This window comes from Eublepharis macularius, chromosome 5 (genome assembly GCF_028583425.1).
Source record: "Eublepharis macularius isolate TG4126 chromosome 5, MPM_Emac_v1.0, whole genome shotgun sequence".
Classification (NCBI taxonomy): Eukaryota; Metazoa; Chordata; class Lepidosauria; order Squamata; family Eublepharidae; genus Eublepharis; species Eublepharis macularius.
The window spans coordinates 4,912,757-4,937,132 of NC_072794.1; the positions used below are offsets into that span (position 1 = coordinate 4,912,757).

A 24,376-nucleotide genomic window follows, 5' to 3' on the forward strand; every position below is an offset into this window, starting at 1 on the left:
TCCTTTAAGACTAACCAATTTTATTGTAGCATAAGCTTTTGAGAACCACAGCTCTCTTGTCAGATGCAATTTTTTTGTAGCATAAGCTTTCCAGAACCACGCTGGCTTCGTCAGTCGCATCTATTTTGACAGTATTAAGCTTCACCTTGTTCCTCCTCCTCCTCCAGTCCATTAATGAGTGAGTCCAAGCACCAGTTCAGAACAGCCACAGCCTCTTTAGAACTGGATGAAAAAGAACAGAGTTGGGCCTCGTCCTCTCCCAGGGGCTTCGTGTAGATATCCAATAACATGGGGGATAAAATGGCGCCTTGCGGGGGCCCACACCTCAGCGGCAGAGCAGTCTCTCCCCCCCCCGCCCCTCCCCAGGACTCCAATCGGCCTCACCGCGCCCGACTTGCGCGGCTCCTTCCGCTCAGGGGCGGAGCGCCGCTGCCTTCCCTCCCAGACAGAACCCCGCCCGCCAGGGGGCTACTTTAGCGGCAGAAGCAGGGCGGGGCCCGGAAGCGCGTCGTCCTAGGCAAAAGGGGAGGGACCGGGGACCTCCTTCCTTGGCCACGCCTTCATGCCCGCCCGCCCTCCCTTGGGCGGAGGAGGAAGATGGCGGCGCTCATCCCTCCCGGCGGGCCGCAGGTACGGAGGAGCGGCGGGCCGGCCAGCCGGCCTGAGCCGACCCGGCGAGGGTCGGGAGGGGAGAGCGGGGCCTTCCCTGGAGGTGGCCAGAGAGGGAGCGGGCCGGGCGGCCTGGGCCGGCCCTCCCGCCACGCCCCCGAGTGACCTTGCGGGACTCCGGGGAGAGTCTCCGGACGGCCCCGGCCCCACGGAGGGGCGCTGAGGGGAGGCTGCCACCCGCCCAGCCCCGCGAGCCGTCGGGGCAACGCCCATGGAGCCTCCTGGCCTCGGGGCAGGCGCGTGGGGCAGCAGGCCGAGCCGAGCCTGGAGGAGGCAGGAGTGGCTGAGAGGCCTGTTTGCGGGGGGGCGGCGCACCTCTTGCAAGTTCCAGGTTCCCTCCGACGGGCAGGGGCTGGAGGGCTTGGACTGGGCCTGGCCCCGAGCGCGGCTGCCCCTGAGGCGGTGGGAACAGCTCCAGCGGCTTTGGGGCGCTCGACGGTGGCGCCCGAGCTTCCTGGATTCCGCATCAGCCGGGAGAGCGATCGGGCATCTGGCGGCCCCCTCCACCTTCCCAGCGCTGGGAGATGCAGCGTCAAGGGTGGAGCTCGGTGCCAGCCCGGGTGGCAGGCTGTTTTTGCCCACAAACGTTTTTACTGTTCACATAATCCATGTAAAATAGCAAAGAGTCTAGTAGTACCTTTAAGACTAACTTTATTGTCACGTAAGCTTTAGAGAACCACAACTCTCTTCATCAGATGCAACTTTATTGTAGCATAACCTTTCAAGAACCACAGCTCTCTTCATCAGATGCATCTGATGATGCATCTGACAAGAGAGCTGTGGTTTACAAAGTATGTTGTTATTATCCCCACAACAATCACCCTGTGAGGTGGGTGGGGCTGAGAGAACTCCTAGAAGCAGTGACTGACCCAGTGTCACCTAGCTGGCTTCAAGTGGAGGAGTGGAGTCTTGAAAGCTTATGAGACAATAAAGTTGGTTAGTCTTAAAGGTGCTACTAGACTCTTTGCTACTACAGACTAACATGGCTAACTCCTCTGGATCTATAATCCATGTATCTTCCACTCTGTCAAGAAAATCCAGGCAGCACAGATGGGTGTGGGGGCTGGCCCGCAGTCTGGGATCCTCTTGCAGCAGAGTGGCTGCGTCATGTGCTCTCTGACCTCCTGGCTGGGCCTTCATGCTGGTCATTGAGGGCCTGAAGCTGGGAAAGGTTTCCTTGTCAAGTTGACAGAAGGCAGTTCTCGCCTACCGAATAGCCGTATATCCAGTCACAGCATTGGTCCTTCACACTTATATTGTTCCCTTGAACTGATCCATCTAATCCATCATTGTCTCTTCTGACTAACAGTATCTCCAGCAGGGAGAAGCCATTGCCAGCTGTGTGCTCTCTGAGATTCTTTGTCTGGGTCTGCCCAGTTTGGACCTGGGACTTCCCACATGCAGAGCCGTGAAGCAACAGTCTCTGCCCTCTTTGCCATAAATGGTTGGGCAAAGAGCCCTTTGCAAGGCTATCTATCTAGCCTCCTCTGCTTACAGGCTTCACTTGACACCCCTAAGAAAGAAGTCTTTGGATCCTTTGGGCAGAGCTTCAGCCAGGCTGCCTTAAGTGCTACAAACACTGTTCCTGTCTTGAGCCTGAACTTCTCAGATGGGTGACACAGAGCAAGAGGGAGGGGAGGTAAAACTTTAGGCACCTGTTTATTCCTGATAGCTGCCTCACAAAGAAAGAATGTTGTGTTGATTTTGGAGCTGCACATCACCCAATGTCTAGCACAGCAATTCATTTATAAGTTATGTGTGCGCGTGTTAGTTAAAGGGAATAACTTCTGTGAACTTTTTGTGCATTTCACTGTTGCTTGTAAACTCCTAGAAGGAAATCTCCAATTCCTTTGAACATTTTAGCATTCCCTCTCTTGTCCTTTTGCAGAGGATAGTTGTTACCTTTTGTTCAGCTAGTAGCCTTATGTCCTTTTAATGGAAGCTTACTACTTAATTAGGAAAAAAAGTTGAATATTTGGGGATTGTAATGTTTTTGCACGTAATCAAGTTTGAGTATTTTATTTTTGCTGGTTAATGTGGGGTTTTTAATATATTTGTTACTGTGGGTTTAAATGCAGGCCTCTAAGGAAAGGAGTGAGGGCTGGATGGGTGAGTGATGCTACAGTCGCTTCACCCTGGGAGAGAGAACTGCAGTTCTTAGTCTGAGTGGATCTGAGGGAAAGATGGCCAAGGCAGGCCATCAATGTGGAGCCTGAAAGAGTCTGTGTGTTTCTGAGAGAGAGTTAACCAGCCAGTGTTGACCTGTAGTAGAAGAGCAAGCATTGGGTCCAGTAACATCTTTGGACCCAAGTCCTATTTAACCAGGAGATTCTGGCCAAGTCAGGCCATCTGTCTTGTGTATATCTCAGAGGAAGTATTTATTCTGTTTAAGTGAGGCAAACTGTGTGGAAAGGCCTGAGTGAATCTCTGTCTGTGTGGAGTGATTGTTCTGTAAGTAAAGATTTGTGTGGGAAATTAGTTTTTGTGACAGGGTCTGTGAATATATAACTATTTTTGAAACCACCAAGCTTAAGAGCTATCCTGAAACCATTACGCTTATCAGTACTGTGTTCCTGTCAAGCTTTTGTACTTATAAATACATTTCACTTTTGTTTAAGCAAGAAAGATCCCTTTTTTTATCTCATTCCCACCCTCACATGCTGACGTTCTGTTGAACTACCATCTATAACAAGCCTTCCTATAATATCAGTTAAACTGAGGAGATCTAAGGTAAAAGCTTTTGGCGGCAGTGAAAACCTTTTGAGGGAGTCAGGGAGGCAGCAATATATAGGTCACACAACCACAGGTGATGTTAGCAGTGGCATTCAAACCCCAAGGGGAAGGTGTTCTCGAGGTATACGCCTGTGGCAAAGTAGAGAACACCTGAAGCTCTGTGTGTGTGGAAACAAAAGGAATGTTGGTTGTCACCAGAGTCCTCCTGAGGTAACAGTTTAAGGTAATGTAAAGAGGAGCTGAATTAAAGGTCCAAAGAGAATGTTAAGCAAAAGAAAATGGTTACAGGGATGGTTTCCTTTTTTCTGTGCTGTGACCATGGCATGCTTTCTTTAAAAAAACATTCGATGTGATAAATGGGGGGGTGGGGAGAGGGGAGGCCTTGTAGTTTGGATAAGGTGCACTAACTGCTTGAGGCAACGTAGCCCTCTCTTTTTTTAAGTTTTGGTGTTTTTCTTGTTTCTGGATTACTGGCAGGGATATACACATTCTCAGGGTGATTGCACAAGTGAAAGAGATGCAGTTGTGAAATCTGTTCACCACTGTGGGAAGAACTGGGGTTTCCGTCAGTCAGTGCTACTGCACTTGTTCATGGGAGGAACCTCTGGGCACATTAGGCAGGACTTGTAAAACTTGTTAACATAGTTGGCTTGTCTTTGACTTTGTGTGAAGGTGCCTTTATCCTACTTTATTTTATTCCATTTTCTACCCTGCCATTCTCCCCAATGGGACCAATGCATGAAAGAGGCCATACCTCAGACTTCTGCCAAGAGCCTGGGGCAGAGGTCTTCTTTTGGTATTGGAGATTCAGCACAAACCATAGTCTGACCGTTAGCTGCTGAAGGCAAGGGTGAATGTGGCCATGACAGGTTGCAAAAGTGGGGACCCAAGGAGGCTTATGGAACCTTCTGGATTCCAAAATATCGGGGGGGGGGGATTTTAGAAATTCATACACTTCCTCTGTTGAAGATGCTGTGGGAGCTTGGAACATGAAACTCCTTGAAGCCATTGACAAGATTGCTCTTTGTTGACTCCCCGCCCCCCCCCCCCCGCCTAAAGAGAGCTGGAAGGCCTCTAGAAAGACTCTGCGGGGAAACATGCACTGAATCTGATAGACCTGGAGGGCATGAAGTCTGCTCACTTTTTAAATCTTTCTGACATACTCTATTATCTCTTGTGAGTGTTGTAGTCAGCTCAGTTTTCTTTTTTGTGTGTGTGGTTTCTTACTTGTCCAATTTTTGATTGCCTTTTTTGGCAGTCAAGTCACACTGGTTTTGTTAATTACATTAATATCAATAAATGAATCTTTAAAAATGGTCAGCTAAGCAGAAATAGATTATGGGGAGGAGGTTATGATGCCCAGGAGACTTCTGCAGGCCAAGGTCCCCATCCACAAGGCCCAGGCCAAACTTGGCCTAAAGAGACATCATTTCTGTAGTTCACACCACAGCAGAGCCTTATCCTGTCTGCTGAACCCCTGAGCAGATGTGCCATTATGGTTGAGAGACTAAGCGGTGGGTCTGGGGCTACCAAGACAGGGGTGACATATCTTGGGAAAGCAGCTGCCTCTGAGCCCCAGAGCTATAGGATGGCAAGAGTAATTTACTTGAATTTGCAAGAATTTATGTGCAGGTGCCATGCGCAGTTAGGGAAAGTGCTGTGTGAATGCTAGGGGTCACCTAGGTTTTGGGCCAATTCAGCTCCTAGAAAAAAGCTCACACAGTAGTTAATTGTTCATCCAAACCCCGATTTATTGCACAAGGTAACACTTTCACTTTCAGGAAACTGAAATAACCTCAGTGTTTGATCCTGTTCTAAATGGTGTAGATGTTTCTTGCTATATTTTTCGCCTTGTGCTGTTGATGTTTCATATTTGAATGTCATCAAAGTGGCCTAAACAGACACAGTAGGACACCCCCTTCCCCAAACCAGTTATTTGACTACCAGTTATCCAATATATAAACCGTTCTTTCTTGCTAAAATTGGATGACTGACTAGATTATTCCCATGTGAGCTCTGGGGTGTATGTTTATAGCATGCATTTTTGCTGACCTTGGTGTGTCTTGGACACCAGTGAGTCCTATGTGTGCTGTTTGGAGGGAATGTGGAAGGCATCTTGCTGGATGGAAGCTGCAAAATGCACAGAAGGGGAACAGCTGTTTGCTGCTGACGGTCCTGCAGGGGCCCAGTTGGCCTCGTTCAGCTCCTCCTTTTGCAACTTTGCCCTGCCTGTTTGCTGTCAAGCCAACCCTCCCACGAGGTTCTTGTCCGCTCCTTTTTCCCTCTGTGAAAAAAGGGGTGAGAGGCTGTCTAGCGTGGTATTCCAGCCCCGTCTAGTCAGTTGATGATTGGGGGTTCTGGCCAGGCCTGGCTGGGCCCAAAGAAGGATGTCATCTCACCCTTTCTTCCTTTCTTTTTTTACCTCTTGCTTAGCTTTCCACTGGGAGCCCTTCATACGAGACCTATTACAAGAAGGCAAGTTTTTGAAGCTTCTTCCCCCCCAACAAACTTTAAATCCTGGTTTCCTTTCTCATTTGCTGGTAGCAAATACCTCCTGTGTGATTCTGTGTAATTGGCAGAAGCTGTTTGCTCCCTATCTCTTCCCCCCCCCCTCCCCGCACTAACCTTCAGTGTTGATGTTTGTCTTGTAGGTGGATCCAGCGTGCGTTGGGAGAATTGGGGCCAGTGATGCAGCTTTGTTTCTTAAAAAATCAGGTCTTGCGGATGCCGTTCTTGGAAAAGTACGTTAGACGTGTGCTTTGGAAGGAGCTGAGTGTTCCATGTCACCCAGTTTGTATGTTTTGTTTAAGGGGGGGAAACGGCATGCTGCGGCTTTTCTGAGTGCTTAGAATGTTGGGTTTGGTTGGAGAAAATTCATTCCCTTGAACCTTACAGGGTTGGTGCTGTTGGATGCTTTGACCCATTGGGGGGGAATGGTGAAATATTTTAAATAAATGCGACATCTTTGATTTTTCTAAACCCTATAATTGCCAATGTAATGATTGAAGTTATATTGCTTAAGCTGTACCCGGATGACTTCCTAAAAGTCCCTGCTGTGCCTTGTACTCCTTGTGCTCAGCAGCACAACACATATATGAGGTTCAGTTTGCCAGCCTCTGGTAGTAAGGCTAAGAAAAGCCTTGTTATGGAGTCCTAGAGGGCATTGCCAAACAGGACTCTAAGCCCTGGGCAAGATAGATCCTCAGAAGTGATATTGGCAGCTCCTCCCGGGTCTCCTCAAAAACAGGGAAATGAGGGAGGGTTGGTTATAGCAAATTTGCTATGTCAGCTATCAGGCTATCCTAAGCATGTACCTGGGTGCAAAACTGAGAGTCAATCTGCACACGCAACCGACAGGTTCACATGATGATACTTTTCTTGGCAAGGCCCCTGTCTGGAGGACAAACAGGCATTTTAACATGCAGAACATTTTGTATTTCCATTTTGAAATTTAAAAAAAAATACAACCCATGTTGACTTGTTTGTGTTTCCTTAGATATGGGATTTGGCAGATCCTGAGGGTAAAGGATTCCTAGACAAACAGGTATGCAAACACATGGTTTAGAAAAGGATAAAACTGCATTCAGCCGTTACAAACCAACCTCTTCTTATGAAGTCTCCCTGGAATGCCAGACACAGTATCTGATAAGGCTTCCTCTCCAGGGACATGATTAAAATTGAGGCTCTGATCTCCAGGGCAAAGACATTGGCAGCTGCTTGCTGAGACAGAGAGCCTCTGGGCCCCAGTCTGGCCAGTGTTTAGAGACAGCTAAGTTACTGAGTTGTCCTCCAGTCTTCCTGGAGTGGACGTTCCACATAAGCACAGAAGAGGTCCCCTGCTGGACCAGACCAGTTTACTGCCTCTGAATGTGAAGGTTCTCTTTAGTCATTGTGGCATGTGCCCTTTAGTAGACATTTCCTTCCTGAATCTGACTCCTTTAAAGCTATCTATGCTAATAGCCATTACAACATCTACTGACAGTGAATTCAACAGTTTAATTTTATCTGTCCTGAATCTACTTCCAGTCAACTTCATAAGGTGCCACTGAATTCTAGTATTATGGAAGATAATAATAATAACATTCGATTTCTATACCGCCCTTCAGGATGACTTAACACCCACTCAGAGCGGTTTACAAAGTATTACTATTATCTCCACAACAAAACACCCTGTGAGGTGGGTGGGGCTGAGAGAGCTCCTAGAAGCTGTGACTAACCCAAAGTCACCCAGCTAGCTTCAAGTGGAGGAGTGAAGAATCAAACCCAGTTCTCCAGATTAGAGTCCCTCGCTCTTAACCACTACAACAAACTGGTGAAGATGAAGAAAAAGTGCTCCGTCCATTATCTTCAACCCATGTGTAATTTTATAAATATCTGTCTCCTGCTTTGATGTAGTGGTTAAGATCAACAGGACTCTATAATCTGGAGAGCCAGGTTTGATTCCCCAAACCTCCGCTTGAAGCCAGCTGGATGACCTTAGGTCAATCACAGCTCTCTCAGAGATCTCTCATCCTCACCCACCTCACAGGGTGATTGTTGTGAGGATAATAAGAACACATTTTGTAAACCACTCTGACATTAAGTTGTCCCGAGGGGTGGTATATAAATTGAATATTCTTACTATTTAATTTTTCTCTAAACTGAGAAGTCCCAGTCTCTTTAGCCTTTCTACATAAAAAGATGCTCTAATCCCTTAATAATTTTGATTGCCATCTGCACATTTTCTACTGCAGTTTTTAAACAATGATAACCAGAACTGTACATATTCCTTCTCTCTCGTTTCTTGTCATTTAAACTATTTTTAATCCATGAAAGACCCTGTCCTTTTTATTCCATAACTGTAATGCTTACTCAGGAGTCCTTGGTGAGGACCTTGTTAAAAAGCCTTTTGGAAGTCGAGGTATATAATATTGGCTAACCCTTATCCACATGCTTGTTAACCTGCTCAAAGAACTCCATGCACTTAATAATACTTTCTTTAATAACAGTTTCTGCTAATTTACCTGGAACAGATGTTAGACTAACTGGCCTGTAGTTTCCTGAATCTCCTCTGGACCCTTTCTTAAAAATCAGTGTAACGTTTCCTGCTTTCTACTGGCCAATATATATATATATTGTTTGAAGATCAACAGTTTTAAATTTTAGTTTCTTAAGAAACCTTGAGCATGCATTATGGGCCATCAAGTTTCTTCTGACTTACAGAAACCCTGTCAGTTAATGACTTCTAAAACTTCCTATCATTAACAGCCTTGCTCAGAACTTGCAAACTGGAGGCCGTGAATCAGCCTTAATTGAGTCTGCCTATCTGATTTTGGGTCTTCCTTTTTTCCTATTGCCTTCCACCTTTCCTAGCATTATTATCTTTCCCCGTGAGTCTTGTCTTCTCATACTGTGACCAAAGTAGGATAGCCTCAATTTCATCACTTTAACTTCCAGGGAGAATCCAGGTTTGATTTGATCCAGAACCCACTTTTTGGAAGCCCATGGTATATCAGCAAAACCTTCCTCCACTGCCACAGATGGAGGGACAATATGCATTCTTCTCTGACACCTTTGCCAAATGGAAACCGTTCTGTTTTCCCGTATTCTGTCATAACATAGAAATATAAAGCTGAAAGAGACCGCAAGGGTTATCTAGTTCAACACCCTGGACAATGCAGGAAATTCACAGCTATCCTCCCCTCCACACACACACCTCTCCCAGTGAACCCTGCTCTATAGCAATGTGAATGAATCAGTTTTCTTCCTTTCAGCTTTCTTCATTTTCCATGTTTCACATCCATACTTAGTAATGGGGAATACCATAGTATGGATTATCTTGATCTCTAGCAACACATCTTTACATTTAGGATCTTTTCTAGTTCCTTCATGGCTGACCTTCCAAAAGGTCTCAATCTCCCGATTTCTTGATTGCAGTTTCCCTTTTGGTTGATGATAGAGCCAAGAAATAGAAAATCTTTAATAATGTGAATTTCTTCATTGTCACCCTTCAAATTGTGTTATTCCTTAGTAGTCCTTAATTTTGTCTTCTTAATGTTCAGCTGTAATCCTGCTTTGGCCTTTCCATAGCTTTTGACATTAACCAGTCAAAAGCTATGTTGTAATCTGTAAAGCACAGGCTGATTTTCTTCTGAAATTCTCTGGTGTGCTTCATTAACCAGTGTAAATTTGCAGTATGATCTCTAATGCTGCTTCCTTTTCTGAATCCAGCAGGAACATCAGGCATTTCTTGTTACATATATAGGGAGAGTCACTTTGCTTGCATGGGAAATTAATACAGTGGCCTGAGAGTTGTAACAATCCTTGACATCTTTTTTTAAAAAATTGGAATGTAGATTGAGCATTTCTAGTCTTTGAGCCATTGGCCCCCCTATATTTGTTGACAAGATTGTTGTTAAGATTTTGATGGACTCAGTTTCTGTAGCTTGAAATTGCTCCGTTAATATCTCATCTACTACTGGTGATTTGTTTCTCCCAATTGCTTTAAGTGCAGTTTTCACTCCACTTTCCAAAACTTTCACTTTCATGAAAAGCTTCTTCTTCGAAGGAATCTATTATCCTTCCATCTCTTCTGAATAGTTCTTTGGTGTATTGTTTCCATCTTTTCTACCTGTTCTTTATTTTGTTCTGATCAGGTAGTGTTTTTGCATGTTGATTGAATTTCTGTTTGATTTTTTGGATTCTGTGGAAGAAATCTCTTTTTCATCCTTTTCTGTTCTCTTGGTTTGCACTGATAATTATAATAGTTCTCCTTGTGCAAGTAGCTGAAAAGCTGCATTTAGAATTCTGATTCTTTTTATGTCACCTTTTGCTTCTCATCTATCTTGCTAAAGATAGATTTTAAGAATTTTATCAGTCATCCATCCAAGCTTTTTCTTTCTTTTGGCTATAGGAATAATCTTTGCACATTCTTCCTTTGATGATGTCTCTAGTTTCAGCCTTCAGTTCTTCTGGTTCATGTTCAGTTGAACTTAGTAATGCAAATCTGTACTTTGCATGGTCTTTTAAGTCTTCAGAAATATTATTTAGATTACATTTTGGCACTATGATTGTTTTAGTGTTCTTCTTCAACTCTGGTTGTTGTGGATTTTCTAGGCGTCTTCAACTCTCTTCTAAATGTTGAAAACAATTTGTTGTCTGTACTACAATCAACTCCTTGTCCTGTTTTAGCAGAGAGAAAGAACTTCTCCATCTTCTGCTTCCAGTGATGTAATCTATTTGATTTCTGTATTGGCCATCCAGTGACGTCACTTATACAATTGTTTGGTTCCCTGAAGCATGTGTTTGCAATGAACAAATAACTGATTTCTCTGCATTGCTCTCCTGCTTCAATTCATAATCCTGATCCAAATTTTCTAACAATATTTGATTCTGCTTTGTTTCCTACTTTTGTGTTCTAGTCATCTATGATCATCAGCACATCTTCTTCAGAAGTATCATTGATTTCTTTGTGGACATTTGGCACAAAAGCTTTCAGTTTCTCCCTCTTCAGCATGTATAGCTGGGGCATAAACTTTAATACTGGTTATGTTGATAGGCTTTCCATGAAGTCTGATATTATTTGATCAGACTTTGCATTATAGCCCTTGACTGCATGTGTTATATCTTGCCACATTATTAGAGCAACAACATTTCTTCTTTCATTTCTGAAGTACTTGGTAATTTATTTTGCTGGAAAATATCCTAATGCAGTCCACTTTAACTCACACCCATGATTATAAGGAGCTCCATGGCGCAGAGTGGTAAGCGGCAGTACTGCAGTCCAAGCTCTGCTCACGACCTGAGTTCGATCTTGGCAGAAGCCAAGTCCAGGTAGCCAGCTCAGGGTTGACTCAGCCTTCCATCCTTTCGAGGTTGGTAAAAGGAGCACCCAGTTTCCTGGGGGTAAACTGTAGATGACTGAGGAAGGCAATGGCAAACCACCCCATAACAAAAGTCTGCCAGGAAAACGTCGTGATTAGACGTCCCCCTATGGGTGAGTAATGACTCGGTGCTTGCACAGGTGCTTGCACCTTTACCTTTACGTACCCATGACTGTAATGTTTAAACATTCCATTTTTCATTCTACAATTTCAAGTTCACATTCCTTGTTCCTTTTATGTGTGTCATACAGTTTTGGACTTTCACATCAGCAAGTCAATGCCCTTTTGGCTTTAACCTGGTTGTATCATCAAGAACAGCACTGTTCGTGCATGTCCTCTGCTCTTCCTCAGTAGCTAACCAAGTGCCTTCTGACCTGGGGATCTTGTTTACCAGCACTGTATCTTATTTCATTTTGGGTTGTCTGATCGTAGAGATTTTGAGGTATGAGATGATTAGAAGTGGTGTAGCATTGCCTTCTTCTGCACTGCACTAACCAGAGTTAGCTGCAGTGTCAGTGACATTGCCTATAGAAGACCTTTTGCAAGTGTCCCGCTCCACTCTTGCTGCTGCCAAGTGGGCTGCCGTCCAAGGATGCCTCCAACCCCATCATCATTGGAACTGTCCGTTCTCTGCTGCTGATATTTTGGAGGTTCCCATCACTCACCATAGCTAATATCCATTGATGGAGCTTTTCTCCATGATGTGTCTTGAAATTAGAAGTGTCTTAAAATCAAATACTAATATTTTGGATGGGGGATACCTTCTGTTGATACAAATGCTGAACTTAATAGCATTATGGTCATTGTTCCCAATTGCTGAAGCAACATATCCAGTCTTGGGACCTGCTCAAAATCAAGCTTAGGATCATCACCTCTTTAGGTGGCACAATGACCAGCTGTTCCAGTGCACAGTAATTTATGATATCCAGAAACCATAAGTTGAGCACACATTTGCCCAGTCAACATGGGAGTAGTTGAAATCACCACTAATACAGTCCAACATGTTCTGCTTTTAGTTACCTTGTTTATTACCTTCTCCATCTCAAGATCATCCTCATGGTTCTGTTCAGGTGACTAATAGTAACCCCCCACTTTTAAGTAACGCTTAAGGCTCAGTATTTCCACCCACAGCGATTCTGTGAAGGAGGTTCATTTTGCAGTTTATTTGACTCTCTGCCCTCTTTAATACTGAGCACTCCCCTCCCCTGTCCCTGTACTGTCTTACAGAGTTTATATCCAGAGATAGGCACATCCATCAGTTTTCCCACTCTGCCAGGTTTCTGAAATGCCCACTCGTCCTATGTTGTCATTTAGCGTCAAATGCTCCAGCTCCTCCACCTTGGCTCAGAGGCTTCTAGGATTAGCCTGTAGATGCCTGTGCCTCGTGCCCCTCTCTGAGGATCCCCATCCCCTTCAGCTTTTCGGTTTCCTCGCACAGGCCTCCTTTGCCCTGCTCTCATTCTTGGGTCACATCTTCTTTTAGGGATGCCATCTTGAACCTGAGGCTACCATAACCTGTTGGCTTTCACCCAGGAGTTAATTTAGAAGCTGCTTTCCCACCTTTTGGGGTATTAAGAGCCTGCAGTCTGGTTCCCTTTCAGTTTATATGAAACTCATCTCTTTTGGTCATGTTTGGCTTGTCCCAGAAAGTTTCCCAATGACTAATAAATCTAAACCCTTCCTCTGGGCATCACTTTCTTATCCACTCATGGGGACCCCTAATCTGTGCCTGTCTAGCTGGCTCTGCATGTGGGACAGGTCAGAATTGTGAGAATGTGGCCTTTGAGCTAGACTTTAAGCATCTGACTAGTAATTTAAATTTCCTTTCAGACCTCTTTAATCATTGGCTGTCACCTGGCTTTATTGACAGAAAGCCTGGGTCTCACTTGCTGACTGTCTGTCTTGTTCAGGGTTTCTTCATTGCGCTACGGCTCGTGGCCTGTGCACAGAGTGGCCATGATGTCAGCCTGACCAACCTACACCTGACTTTGCCACCTCCAAAATTTGTAAGTGTCTTTTTGGGGGGGGGGGCGGGGGGGACTGTCTTTGTGAGAGATGCAGCCAAAGTTTGTTATGGTCGCCACCTGAGACAAGCGGCTGCAGCTACTTGTGTAGCTCTTAAAGCTTTGTGTATGGAAGGGGAAGCACTGGTGGACTCGAATGTTCTGTTTGTTTGTATTTCCAGCATGACAGTCCAAGCCCCTTGCTGATCTCTTCGTCAGACACTCACTGGGCTGTCAGAGTAAGTTCTCAAGAGAGTTGCCTCTCTGTGTGTTCCTCTGGTATGGCTTGCTTGCTTGGACTGCTGGGACAGTTCTGCTGCCCACGGCAAAAGGGTCCTTCTCCAGATTTCAAGTTTAGCTGCACTGCAATTAAATATCGTTCTAATAATTGAAAAAAAAACCCACAGATTCATTGTAGCTACTAAATTTTAAATTCTATATCATTGTAGTTAATTATTAGAAGTGCCTGAATTGTTATAAGAAGTGGCTGCATCATGAACACCGTATGGATGTTCTGCACCCGAAGACTTCAGGAGGAACCATTTTCCTGCCACAGCTGTGTGTCAGAAAATAGTTGTGTTGTTATGGTACAGTCTGATAACCTTCGGACATCTGTAGGATTAAATTCGAGGAGCTGCCATTTACACTTGGAAATACAGGCCTGCCAAATAGTTTTATAATCTAGGCCCAAGTCTCTGTGGCATTTGTCGATTCCTTTAAAAAAAATTGGAGCAGTATATAGTTTCCAGGAAACAGACTGAGGTATGATGTGCTTTTTCTTGATGAACTAACTGTCCAGCATACCTTTACAGCATGTTTGGTATGCTTGTGTGTGCTTTTGGAGTCCTGTGGGCAGCCAGTTCATGGATTGGCAAACTTGGCTTGGGCTTTCGAGTCTTGCTTGTCTCCTCTCCCCCCAGTTTGCAAACTGCTGCTCCGGCTGCCTTGCTGTCTTCCTTGCACAGTTCAAAGTGATGGTGTTTGCCTTTAAAGCCCTAAACGAAGTCCTTAAAGGATTTCATGCTCCCATATGAACTTGATCGTTGATTAAGATATCTCTGAGGCAAGGCATGGTATCCCACAGTCAGGGCCTTTTCTAAGGCGGCATCTTGATGATGCAGTTCCCTCCCTGCAGGTATCGATCTGGCACTTAACCTCTTAAGTTTCAGACCTTAAGTTAAAACAGTTGTCTTCACCTTGGTTTTTTTTTTACAATTCTTTTGACCCTGTAGTATGCGGGCCTGATGATGTCCCCTCATCCCTCGCCGTGTCTCTGGTTTAGTTGTTGGATCCTTTTTATCCAGCTGGGATTTCATTTGTTTGTTGATGGTCATCAGCCGACCATCAGCTATTTAAATGGTGTCTGGCTTTATTTTTAGCTGCTAGTTGAGAGATGCAATAAAGAAATCTTTTACAGAGAGATATATAAATTGTGTAATTCTCCAGCTGTAAGCTTGAATCGAAGGCAAATAATTTTCTCATGAGCATTCTGTAAAGGTTGCCTTAATGCCAGCACAGGCCCCTCTGGACATTTGCTTCCTCAGCTCAGTTTTGAACTGATTCAAACTGGGTTTTTTTTACCAAACAGGTGGAAGAGAAGGCAAAATTTGATGGCATTTTTGAAAGCCTTTTGCCAGTAAATGGTTTACTTTCTGGAGACAAAGTGAAGCCAGTGTTGATGAACTCTAAGCTACCTCTTGATATCCTTGGAAAGGTAAACCAGAATTGTTTATTCTCTTTTTTCCTGTGTAGTTTGAGCCCGGCTTGTCTCTACAGCCTGTATGATGTAATATTTAAGAGTGTTGGATTGGGGCTGGGCAGGTCTGTCTTTGAACTCCTCCCCTGCCATGAAGCTTACTGGGACACCTTAGTTTAGTCATTCAGTCTCGGCTTAACCTACATCTTAAGGTTGTTCAGGAAACCGAATGGAGGAGGTGCGTACCAGGTTTGCTGCCCTGATCTCCTGAAGGACAGGTGGGGTTAAAATGTAATAGACCTGGCTAGCTAAAAATTTCTGCAGGGGAACGGCTTAAATTGAATACATGGTCTGCACAAATTAAAACCCTGCAGAAAAAACCGAAAGCACCATGACCAACATACTACGGAGAATAACAATGTATAAATAATGAAGCAGTATATCCAGCGCCTTAAATAAACAATCAAAACAACAGGCTTGTAGTACAATTATTTCACACAAATGGCTTGTGGCTGTGCAAAAACTCAGAGGCAATATCTACATGGACATCACACAGGTCCCATAATATTTGGAACCATCTTGTAAACGTATAATACAAAGAGCTTCCTTCAAGTAAGGCATTCAGTATAAAGTGCCAGTGCCTCAAGTTGCAACATAACCGCCTTGACGAGGAAATGTCCAAATCATTCAAAAGAGGAACTGTTCCACGGTGGAGGCGTGACTGCAACGGGGGTACCTGTATCGCCTTCCCGTCTCCGTAGTCGGCCTTCCGGCAGTTATCAGAAGAACCACTAATCAATTCCAAAAGAGAACATTTCCCAGATTTCTCCTATCGTCTATCGCAGCAGCAAAAGCTTTGGCTTTGTATTGAATGCACTGGTCACTTTATGTTTGTGTTTACTTGAAGGAAGCTCTTTGTATTATACGTTTACAAGATGGTTCCAAATATTATGTGACCTGTGTGATGTCCATGTAGATATTGCCTCTGAGTTTTTGCGCAGCCACAAGCCATTTGTGTGAAATAATTGCACTACAAGCCTGTTGTTTTGATTGTTTATTCAAGGCGCTGGATATACTGTTTCATTATTTATACATTGTTATTCTCCGTAGTAAGTTGGTCATGGTGCTTTTGTTTTTTTCTGCTGGTTTTTCCATGATTCTCTCTTGGTTTGGCAAATAAAAACCCTGGCAAACTGGATTTTTAGATTTTGCTTCTGGTTTGTTTCTGTAGTGCAGGGTCAGCGGCAACCTTTTATAATTCAGGAACCAAAGTGTTTGTGAAGGGCAAAGCACTTTGGTTTTCTGGCATCCAGCTTGCCACTCCCACAGACATTAACTTAAAAGATTCCATTTTTTTTCTCGAAAGCCGTATATGGTTCCATGCTGAGCCACCATTGGCTCCAGAACCGTCTGTTGCAGGCCCCTGCACTGGTGATACGGTCAGAGCAAATGTAGCTGGGCTAAAAATCAGATGTGGCTCTCAGACCTGGTGACGTCACTTGATTTAAAAAAAAATCTCTTTCCTGTGATTGTTCTTTATATGTATTAAATATCTTAACTGTCTCCTGAATTCCTATCTCCTCTATTTGTATCTTAATCCTCGCAGGTCTGGGATCTCAGTGATATTGACAAAGATGGTCAGCTTGACAAAGATGAATTTGCTGTGGTAGGTTTTCAGGATTCTCACTGTTTGACCAAAGGGGCTGAGCAGGGCCTGCTAGGTTTCGGGGCCTCCTGAGATCCCGACCATTCAGGAAGGCCCATAGGGAATAAGCCCCCCCCCCCCCGCCAGCCTTCTTAGTGGTTTCCACTTTCCCCAGATGACCATCTTCTTCTACTCTTCCTTTCATTATCCTGCATTGCTGCCCTGACCTGCTCGTCCTTGGAGCTGTTTTGCTGCATGTCCCCCAACTTGTTGCCCTCTGCAGATGTCTTTTCCCTCTGGGCCTTGCAGGCAATGCACCTGGTGTACCGCGCTCTTGAGAAGGAGCCTGTCCCCTCTGTGTTACCCCCATCTCTCATCCCACCGTGCAAGCGAAAGAAGATGCCTGCCTTCCCTGGGGCAGTCCCTGTTCTTCCTGCTAGTCCTCCCCCCAAAGACAGCCTGCGCTCCACCCCCTCCCATGGCAGTGTAAGCAGCCTGAACAGCACGGGGAGCCTATCACCCAAGCACAGCCTCAAGCAAGCTCAGGTATGTGTGGACCCGGCATAAGGGATTGTGCAAAACAGAGTCTTCCCAGTTTGGGGCAGAAGTCTGACCTAGCCTATGGCCTGGGAGCTTCTTTGAACAGGGATTGCAAAGTAAGCAGCCCATGGGTTCTGGTTCTACCCTTTCCTATGTGCAGTTCAGTTAACTTGATCGGCGGAAGTCTAGACGACAGGCAACAGGCAGGCTAATCCTCAGCTGAGGGTGTTACCTGCCACCCTTGGTCAGTGAGGTGTGGGTTTTGCTAAAGTTTGGTGGTTGTTTCAGGCCCCTGCAAACTGGGTGGTGCCAGTGACTGACAAGGTTCGCTATGACGAGATTTTCTTGAAAACAGACTTGGACCTGGATGGGTTCGTGAGTGGCCAGGAAGTGAAGGACATCTTCATGCACTCTGGTCTTTCCCAGAGCCTCTTAGCGCACATATGGTAAACACCTGTTTTATTTTATTTCCCAGTCAGGTGTGATGCTGTTGGGCAATGTTGAGTGTTAAATAAGCTGTTGCTGTTCCAGAGATGGTGTCTGCCCCTCTGAGAGTATCTGATCAGATGTTTTTCTGCTTGTGGAGTAAATTTGGACTCAAAGGTACAATATGATAACAGCAGTTTTCTAATAGGGCCTTGGCTGACACAAGGCAGATGGGGAAGCTCAATAAAGACCAGTTTGCGCTCGCCATGTTCCTTATTCAGCAGAAGGTCAGTAAAGGCATCGACCCTCCACAAGTGTTGCTCCCAGAGATGATTCCTCCTTCCGAAAGGACAACTCCTGTACAGGTGAGCTACTTTGGTCTTTTTTGCTACTGGAAATAGCTGCTCCCATCTTCTTTACAATACTGCTTTATAGCCTTCAAATACCCTTATCCAGATTCTTGTTATGCTGGCAGTAGATACTTTTAAAATGCTCCTTTCGGTGTATTTGATCCTGAGTGGTTTGTCCTCTTGCTAGCTTGGTGAATGCCAGAAACAAGAGGCTGGCCTTCAAAGGATGTGTGTGTCCTCTTCCTCCTGGTCTCTGACATTTTCTTCCTTTCCATTGCCCTGGTCTCTTTTGTCTTAAGGACTGGTAGGCAGCAGCTTGGGGCCACAGCCAGGCCAAGCCCAGTGGTTGAGACACTGAGCCTAGCAAGGTTGCCCAGCAAGGCAGACGCCTCTGTTTACTGCTAGGCAGGTTGACGCTCCCATGCCCTGCCTGTTTCTCTCCTTACCTGGGCCTTTTCTCTGAAGTGCCTGAGCTGCTGCACCTGTCCCTTTTTCCTCTAGACTCTTTCAGGCTACTTGGCCTCTGTAGGACCCGAGATCTCAACCTTCGCAGAAATGCGTCGTGTGAGTACCCAGAGCACCCTGAGGTTGGCAGCCGCCATTGCACACCACCTCCCGGCTTTCTGCATCATGTTTCTTTGTCAATATCACCATCAGAGGCCACTTAACGTCAGTTGCACCGGATCCTGATCAGGCCATTTTTCTCTTTCCAGTGGCCAGCCGTTGGCATATTTTAGCACAAGAACGCAAAGCTTGTGCCTTGCTCTTTTCATCCGTCCCCTTATGGTTCTGTCTTGCTGTTCTTAAGGCAAGGAAGCTCCCTTTTCTGCAGGCACCCTATGCCAGCTTCACCGGAGTGTTAGCAGAGAGACTGCAGTTCATTTAGCGCATGTGGTGGGTCACGGGTTCTAATTTTGTTTGACACCAGTTAGAATATTTGGAATTCTGTTTAGTTTTGGGGGGACCTGAAAATGCCAACTTGAATTTGGTGAGGCTGGGAGGCTTCCGGCTGATAATTGTACCTCAGAAGGGTTTGCTGGTTTCTTACAGGACAGCTCAAGCTCCGTCGGATCCGGGGAATTTACTGGCGTGAAAGAGCTGGATGACATTAGCCAGGAGATTGCACAGCTGCAGAGGTGCGTGGTGTGTAAGGGTGGCCTCAGCTAACCGTGTTAACAAGTATGAGTTTGTGTTGTATATTTATAGAGCAGTTTTAAAGCTCCTCGTAACCTTTGGTTCTCCCTTGCAACAAACCTGTGAGGCAGGTAAGTCGTTTTTGCATTGTTACTCTGCAAAGAGCTGTGTGCAGCACTGTCATTTATTTTAAAAAACGTAAGATGTTACAGTAGTAAGGAAGTAATGCATCCTAAAGAAGCATCACTGAATAAGAGTTTAAACTCTGACTTCTTAGGTCCAGCTGACTCCTCTGGCATTTGGGGAATTCATTTTGCTACATTGGTAGAAACGCCAAGGATCCTGACCCAAACCATTCCGTCCATTAAAAACTATCCTGCTTTATCTCCTTGCACACAAGGTGTTGAACAAGGCAGCAACCAAGTTGCAGGGACATCTTAACAAAATTACTATCACAAAATTGAAATACATAAACAGATGAAGCTGCCCCCTATTGAACCAGGCCATGAGCCCATCAAGGCCAGCATTGCCTAATCAGACTTGCAGCAGCTGTGCAGGGTCTCAGAGGTCTTTCGCATCATTTCCTTCCTGGTCCTTTTAACTGGAGATGTCGGGGGTTGAACCTGGGACCGTCTGCATGCCAAGCAGACGCTCTGCCGCTAAGCCGTGGCCCCTCCCATAATACACAAATTACATATTTAAAGGCATTCAGATTTAAAACACACAGTAATTAGGACAATACAGTTCTCAGGCCACTGTATTGGAAACAGTATTTCATCTGATGGAGTCTTAACATTTTCTCCTTACAGAGAGAAATATTCTCTAGAGCAGGATATCCGAGAGAGAGAGGAAACAATCCGGCAGAAGACAAATGAAGTCCAGGTAATGCAACCCTCACTGATGTGGTGTAGTGGTTGAAGTGTTGTAGTAGGGGATCCAGGTTCAAATCCCACTCTGCCATAGAAGCTCACTGGGAGACTTTGGGCCATCAGTCTCACTTGACCTTACCAACCTTACCTTACAGGGTTGTTTTGCAGATTGAGGGCTGCAGTGGGTTGCCTATAAGTTCACATCTAATATTTGAAGTGGTAGGGCTTCCTGATGTGCCATTCTGTGCATATCAGCTGCCTGTTGTGCATTTTGCTCCTATGACTGAAAGAGTCTGTGTCAGTGCACTTTCATTCTCTTTGAATGGTAGCTGGCTGTAATCCTTGTTTTTTTAAGGGAAAGATCTGGGCTACTCAAATGGGAAAACTGTCCAGGCCAGTGCAGAGGAACTAAATTTCCTATCACATGGCAGCAGTGGCATGCTGAATCTGGTCGTGGCGAACCCTTTTACAGTGTCACTCATTTGGATCATATGAAGACTTGGTGGTCTGTATACGTAGTTCAGCCCCCTGCTTCACAAAGCAGACAACCAGTTGGTCTAGAGGGCCAGTGAACAGGGCCAAGGCCCTCCCCCTAATATTGCCTCCTAGCACTGGGTTTCAGAAGCTTTACTACCTCTGGACATGGGGAGGCTCTGTTTAGTCACCTTGGCTAATAGCCACGGATGGACCTCTCCTCGATGAATCCCTTTTAAACATATAGTACGTGTGTACTATGAACACATGTTCACACACACGTGTGAACATAGAACACATGTTCATGACATATGATGCACTGCAATTACCCAGAGGAAGGAGGGGCCATCATCTTTTCAGGGTGCAAAAGTTTCCCTTTTGGGGACAGCGGCTTCTCCCCTTGAGGCACCAGCAAGTGGCTTCATCCTATTCTTCTGTAGATTGTTAGAGTTCTGGTTGCTCATCCTTGCTCAGGAATAGTTTCACTGTCTCTTCTTGCCTCCTCCCCCTTGAGAATCTCTCCTGTAGCGTAGCATCTCTTTGCAGCCGTCTAACCAAGTTCTTAAATCTTCCAGGATTTGCAGAATGACTTGGACCGAGAAGCAAGCAGCTTGCAAGAACTGGAAGCTCAGAAGCAGGATGTGCAGGACCGCCTGGACGAGATGGAACAGCAGAAGACCAAGCTGAAGGATATGCTGAACGACGTGAGGCAGAAGTGCCAGGAAGAGACGCAAGTGGTGAGGAAAGGAACAGCAGCCATGGGGGTGGTGGGCAGAGTATGGAGTCTGGCCTGCCGTAGCGTCAAGGCGCCTGGAGGGTCAAGGGACACTTCCGTGTGGCCAGGCGTCTCACAAGGGGCTGCAGCTTCAGCTGGTGGCTGTGGTACACTATGCGCCCCTGTGGTTTTTGTATTTAAGGGTATTCATTTCTTGATCCACAGTTAACTTAGAGAATGAATTGCCACAGGATGTGGTGACTGTCAGCCATAATGGGTAGATGCAACACCCATGGACAGAGGCAGTATTTTTCCAGGTGTAAGATGCTGGGGGGCGTGCCACAGTTGGCGACTGTCTCCTTCTTGCCCAGCTTCTGAGTTTCCCATGTGGGTGCACCTTTGGAGGGCTCTCCAGTGATTTTGCACTTCTTGAAAGATCTGATCACATTGTCAGCTTACGAAATAAGAAAACCCTTCTGCATTTTGGGTATCTTCTGTTTAGTTATTTTTTCCTGCTCCAGAGTCAGATTACTGTCACAATGTTGTTTCAGATTTCATCGTTAAAAATGCAGATTCAGTCCCAGGAATCTGATCTAAAATCCCAGGAAGATGACATCAGTAGAGCAAAAAGTGAACTGAATCGGCTCCAGCAAGAAGAGACTCAGCTAGAGCAGAGTATCCAGGCTGGGAAGGTGCAGCTGGAAACAATAATAAAATCTCTGAAATCAACTCAGGAAGAAATCAATCAGGTAACACACAGCCTGCATTGATGTCTTTCTCTACTCCACCCCGTATTTTTCTATAATCGAGTATTTCTGCACAGACCTTTTTTCATGAGAGAAATCTGTGGGGCCAAAACAAACTATATTATTATTTTTAGGAGGGTGAGGGAGTCTGCTGCATGTGAGTCTGCTGTAGCCAAGAGTTTTATGGTAGAAGTTTCAATGAGCCAGACTGCTCATCGTTGCCCATCCATGCTGCTGCCCATTGTTACATACTGCTCATTTTGCTTGGTGGATTTATTGCCACATGGAAGTCCAGCCTGACTGGATCATTGACCTGTTTTTGCCTGGGTGTTTTCATCTGTGCTCTTCAATATCATATGCCTCATCTCTGTCCTTGGAATACTGGCCTTTTGGCCTCTCTTTGTAATCCCTCACTTCACCCCCCTCCTTGCATTTTGGAGTTGTGGCTTTATATGTATTTTTGCCACCTGAATGTCAGCATCCAACAAAGTAGACCCTGGCTCATTGTAAGCTTATAGTATAATGAATTTCAGGAGGGTAGTTGTATTGATCTGTAGTAGAAGAGTAAGCCACATTAAGCAAAAGATCTCCCCCAGGCTAACAAACTTTAATTATAGCAAGATTTAGGTCCAGTTGCACCTTAAAGACCAACCAGATTCCAGAGTACGAGCTTTCAAGAGTCAGAGCTCCCTTTGCTAAATACGATCGCATATCTGACAAAGGGAGTTCTGACTCTTGAAAGCTCGTACCTGGGAAATCTAATTGGTCTTTAACTGGTGTGTGAGTCATTAACCTACCTAGAACTGCTCCTTCCGCGTCACTGGTTGAAAACCAGTGTGAAGAAGTGGCTAGAATGTCGGACTAAGATTTGGGTGAACCAGGTTTGAGTTCCCACTTGCCATGGAAGCTTGCTGAATGATTTTGGTCCAGTCACATCCTCTCAGCCTAACCTACCTCAGAGGGCTGTTGTGAGGATAAGATGGAGGATAAGCCACCTTGGGTCTCCCATTTGGGAGAAAGGTGAGTATAAATGAAGTAAATGTTGTAGTTTGTTTTTATAGTCCACCTTTCTCACTGAGATCCAAGGCGGATTACATACTGCAAGTGAACAATAAAAGTACAATATGATCAGCAGTTGGGACATTCAGTGAAAAGGGGGAGCATTTGTCATCATGGAAAAAGCTGACTACATTAAGGAGGCCAAAAGACAACTCTCTAATATTACTTTCTACAAACGACTATCCTCAGATCCTACTCAGGAGTATCAAAAAGAACTAAACAGGATTATAATGGAATTACCCACACCTGTACAAGAACAAATCTATATTGATACATCACAGGAATCTTGAACAGGCACTTTCTATCTTCTGCCCAAAATACACAAACTGGGGAGCCCAGGACATCTCTGGCATAAGTACCTTGACTGAAGGGGTATCTGGATACATGGACTCCATTCTCAGACCCTGTGCCATCAGTGCCCCCAGTTATGTGCATCACACCACAGACTTTCTAATAAAAAAAAAATATCGACAGTCTTCCAGACAACACTGTTTTGGCCACCATGGATGTCGAATCTCTATACACCAACATCCCCCACAAAGATGGAATACAAACTATTAGGAACAGCATCTCTGACAACACCACAGCTGACCTCACTACCAAGCTCTGCCAGTTTGTCCTCACCCACAGCTACTTCAGATTTGGTGGAGATTTATTTATTCAGATGAAGGGCACAGCCACGGACACCCGCATGGCACCACAGTATGCCAGCATCTTCATGGCTGACTTGGAGCAGCTCTTCCTCTGCACCCACCTGCTAACACCCCTCTTGTACTTAATATTTTTTACAATCTGGACACACAACAAAGAAGTGCTGGAGAAATTTCACCAGGCTTTCACCAACTTCCACCCCACCAGCAACCGGACCATGAATATACAAGAAGTACGTTTTCTAGACAACACTGTACAAATGCTTGATGGAAGCATAAAAACCACCTTATACCGAAAACCAATTAATCCCCAAACGTATCTGCCTGCCTCCTGTCATCATCCCAAACTCCCCAAACCATCATTGTCTACAGCTAAGCTCTACACTACAGCCACATCTGCTCCAAAGCCTCTGGCAGAGACTCTCGTCTGCATGATCTACAGCAGAGTTTTCTAGGCTTATAATACCCACCAGATGTAGTAAGAAAACAAATCAATAAAGCCAGAATGATCTGAAGAGCCAGAATGATACCTAGGGATGACCTGCTACAAGATCAGCCCAAACGGAACAACAATATCACTGGTGGTCACATACAGTTCCCAGCTCAGTCCACTTAAACGCAGCATTAATGACTTGCAGCCTATGCTAGACAATGATACTGCTCTCTCACAGGCATGGAGAGGCAAACCTTTTCTTGCCCACAGACAGCCCCCCAACCTCAAACAGCTCCTCACTCAATGCACGTCCCAACATGGACACAAACTCTGGGACCAGGGCCTGCGATAAACCAAGATGCCAGTTCTGTC

General features: G+C 45.3%; 1 protein-coding gene across 7 annotated transcripts in view; it reads left to right on the forward strand.

Moving 5' to 3' along the window:
• Positions 1-578: 578 nt before the first annotated feature.
• Positions 579-24,376, forward strand: part of EPS15L1 (epidermal growth factor receptor pathway substrate 15 like 1) — a 61,406-nt gene continuing 37,608 nt past the window's right edge. For 5 of the 7 annotated variants that reach the window (XR_008597032.1, XM_054979603.1, XM_054979607.1 and 2 more), the window contains exons 1-16: positions 579-630; positions 5,836-5,877; positions 6,054-6,143; positions 6,899-6,946; positions 13,175-13,270; positions 13,450-13,506; positions 14,856-14,981; positions 16,570-16,629; positions 16,918-17,154; positions 17,437-17,594; positions 17,783-17,939; positions 18,426-18,488; positions 18,975-19,060; positions 19,868-19,940; positions 20,977-21,138; positions 21,668-21,865. Coding sequence is in view for 6 of the 7 variants with exons in the window: in XM_054979603.1 (XP_054835578.1) it covers positions 598-630; positions 5,836-5,877; positions 6,054-6,143; positions 6,899-6,946; positions 13,175-13,270; positions 13,450-13,506; positions 14,856-14,981; positions 16,570-16,629; positions 16,918-17,154; positions 17,437-17,594; positions 17,783-17,939; positions 18,426-18,488; positions 18,975-19,060; positions 19,868-19,940; positions 20,977-21,138; positions 21,668-21,865 (1,686 nt within the window). In the remaining variant the exon portion in view is untranslated. Of the gene's footprint in view, positions 631-5,835; positions 5,878-6,053; positions 6,144-6,898; positions 6,947-13,174; positions 13,271-13,449; positions 13,507-14,855; positions 14,982-16,569; positions 16,630-16,891; positions 17,155-17,436; positions 17,595-17,782; positions 17,940-18,425; positions 18,489-18,974; positions 19,061-19,867; positions 19,941-20,976; positions 21,139-21,667; positions 21,866-24,376 lie in introns of those variants that run through there. The other 2 variants (XM_054979605.1, XM_054979608.1) reach the window with 2 other exon arrangements.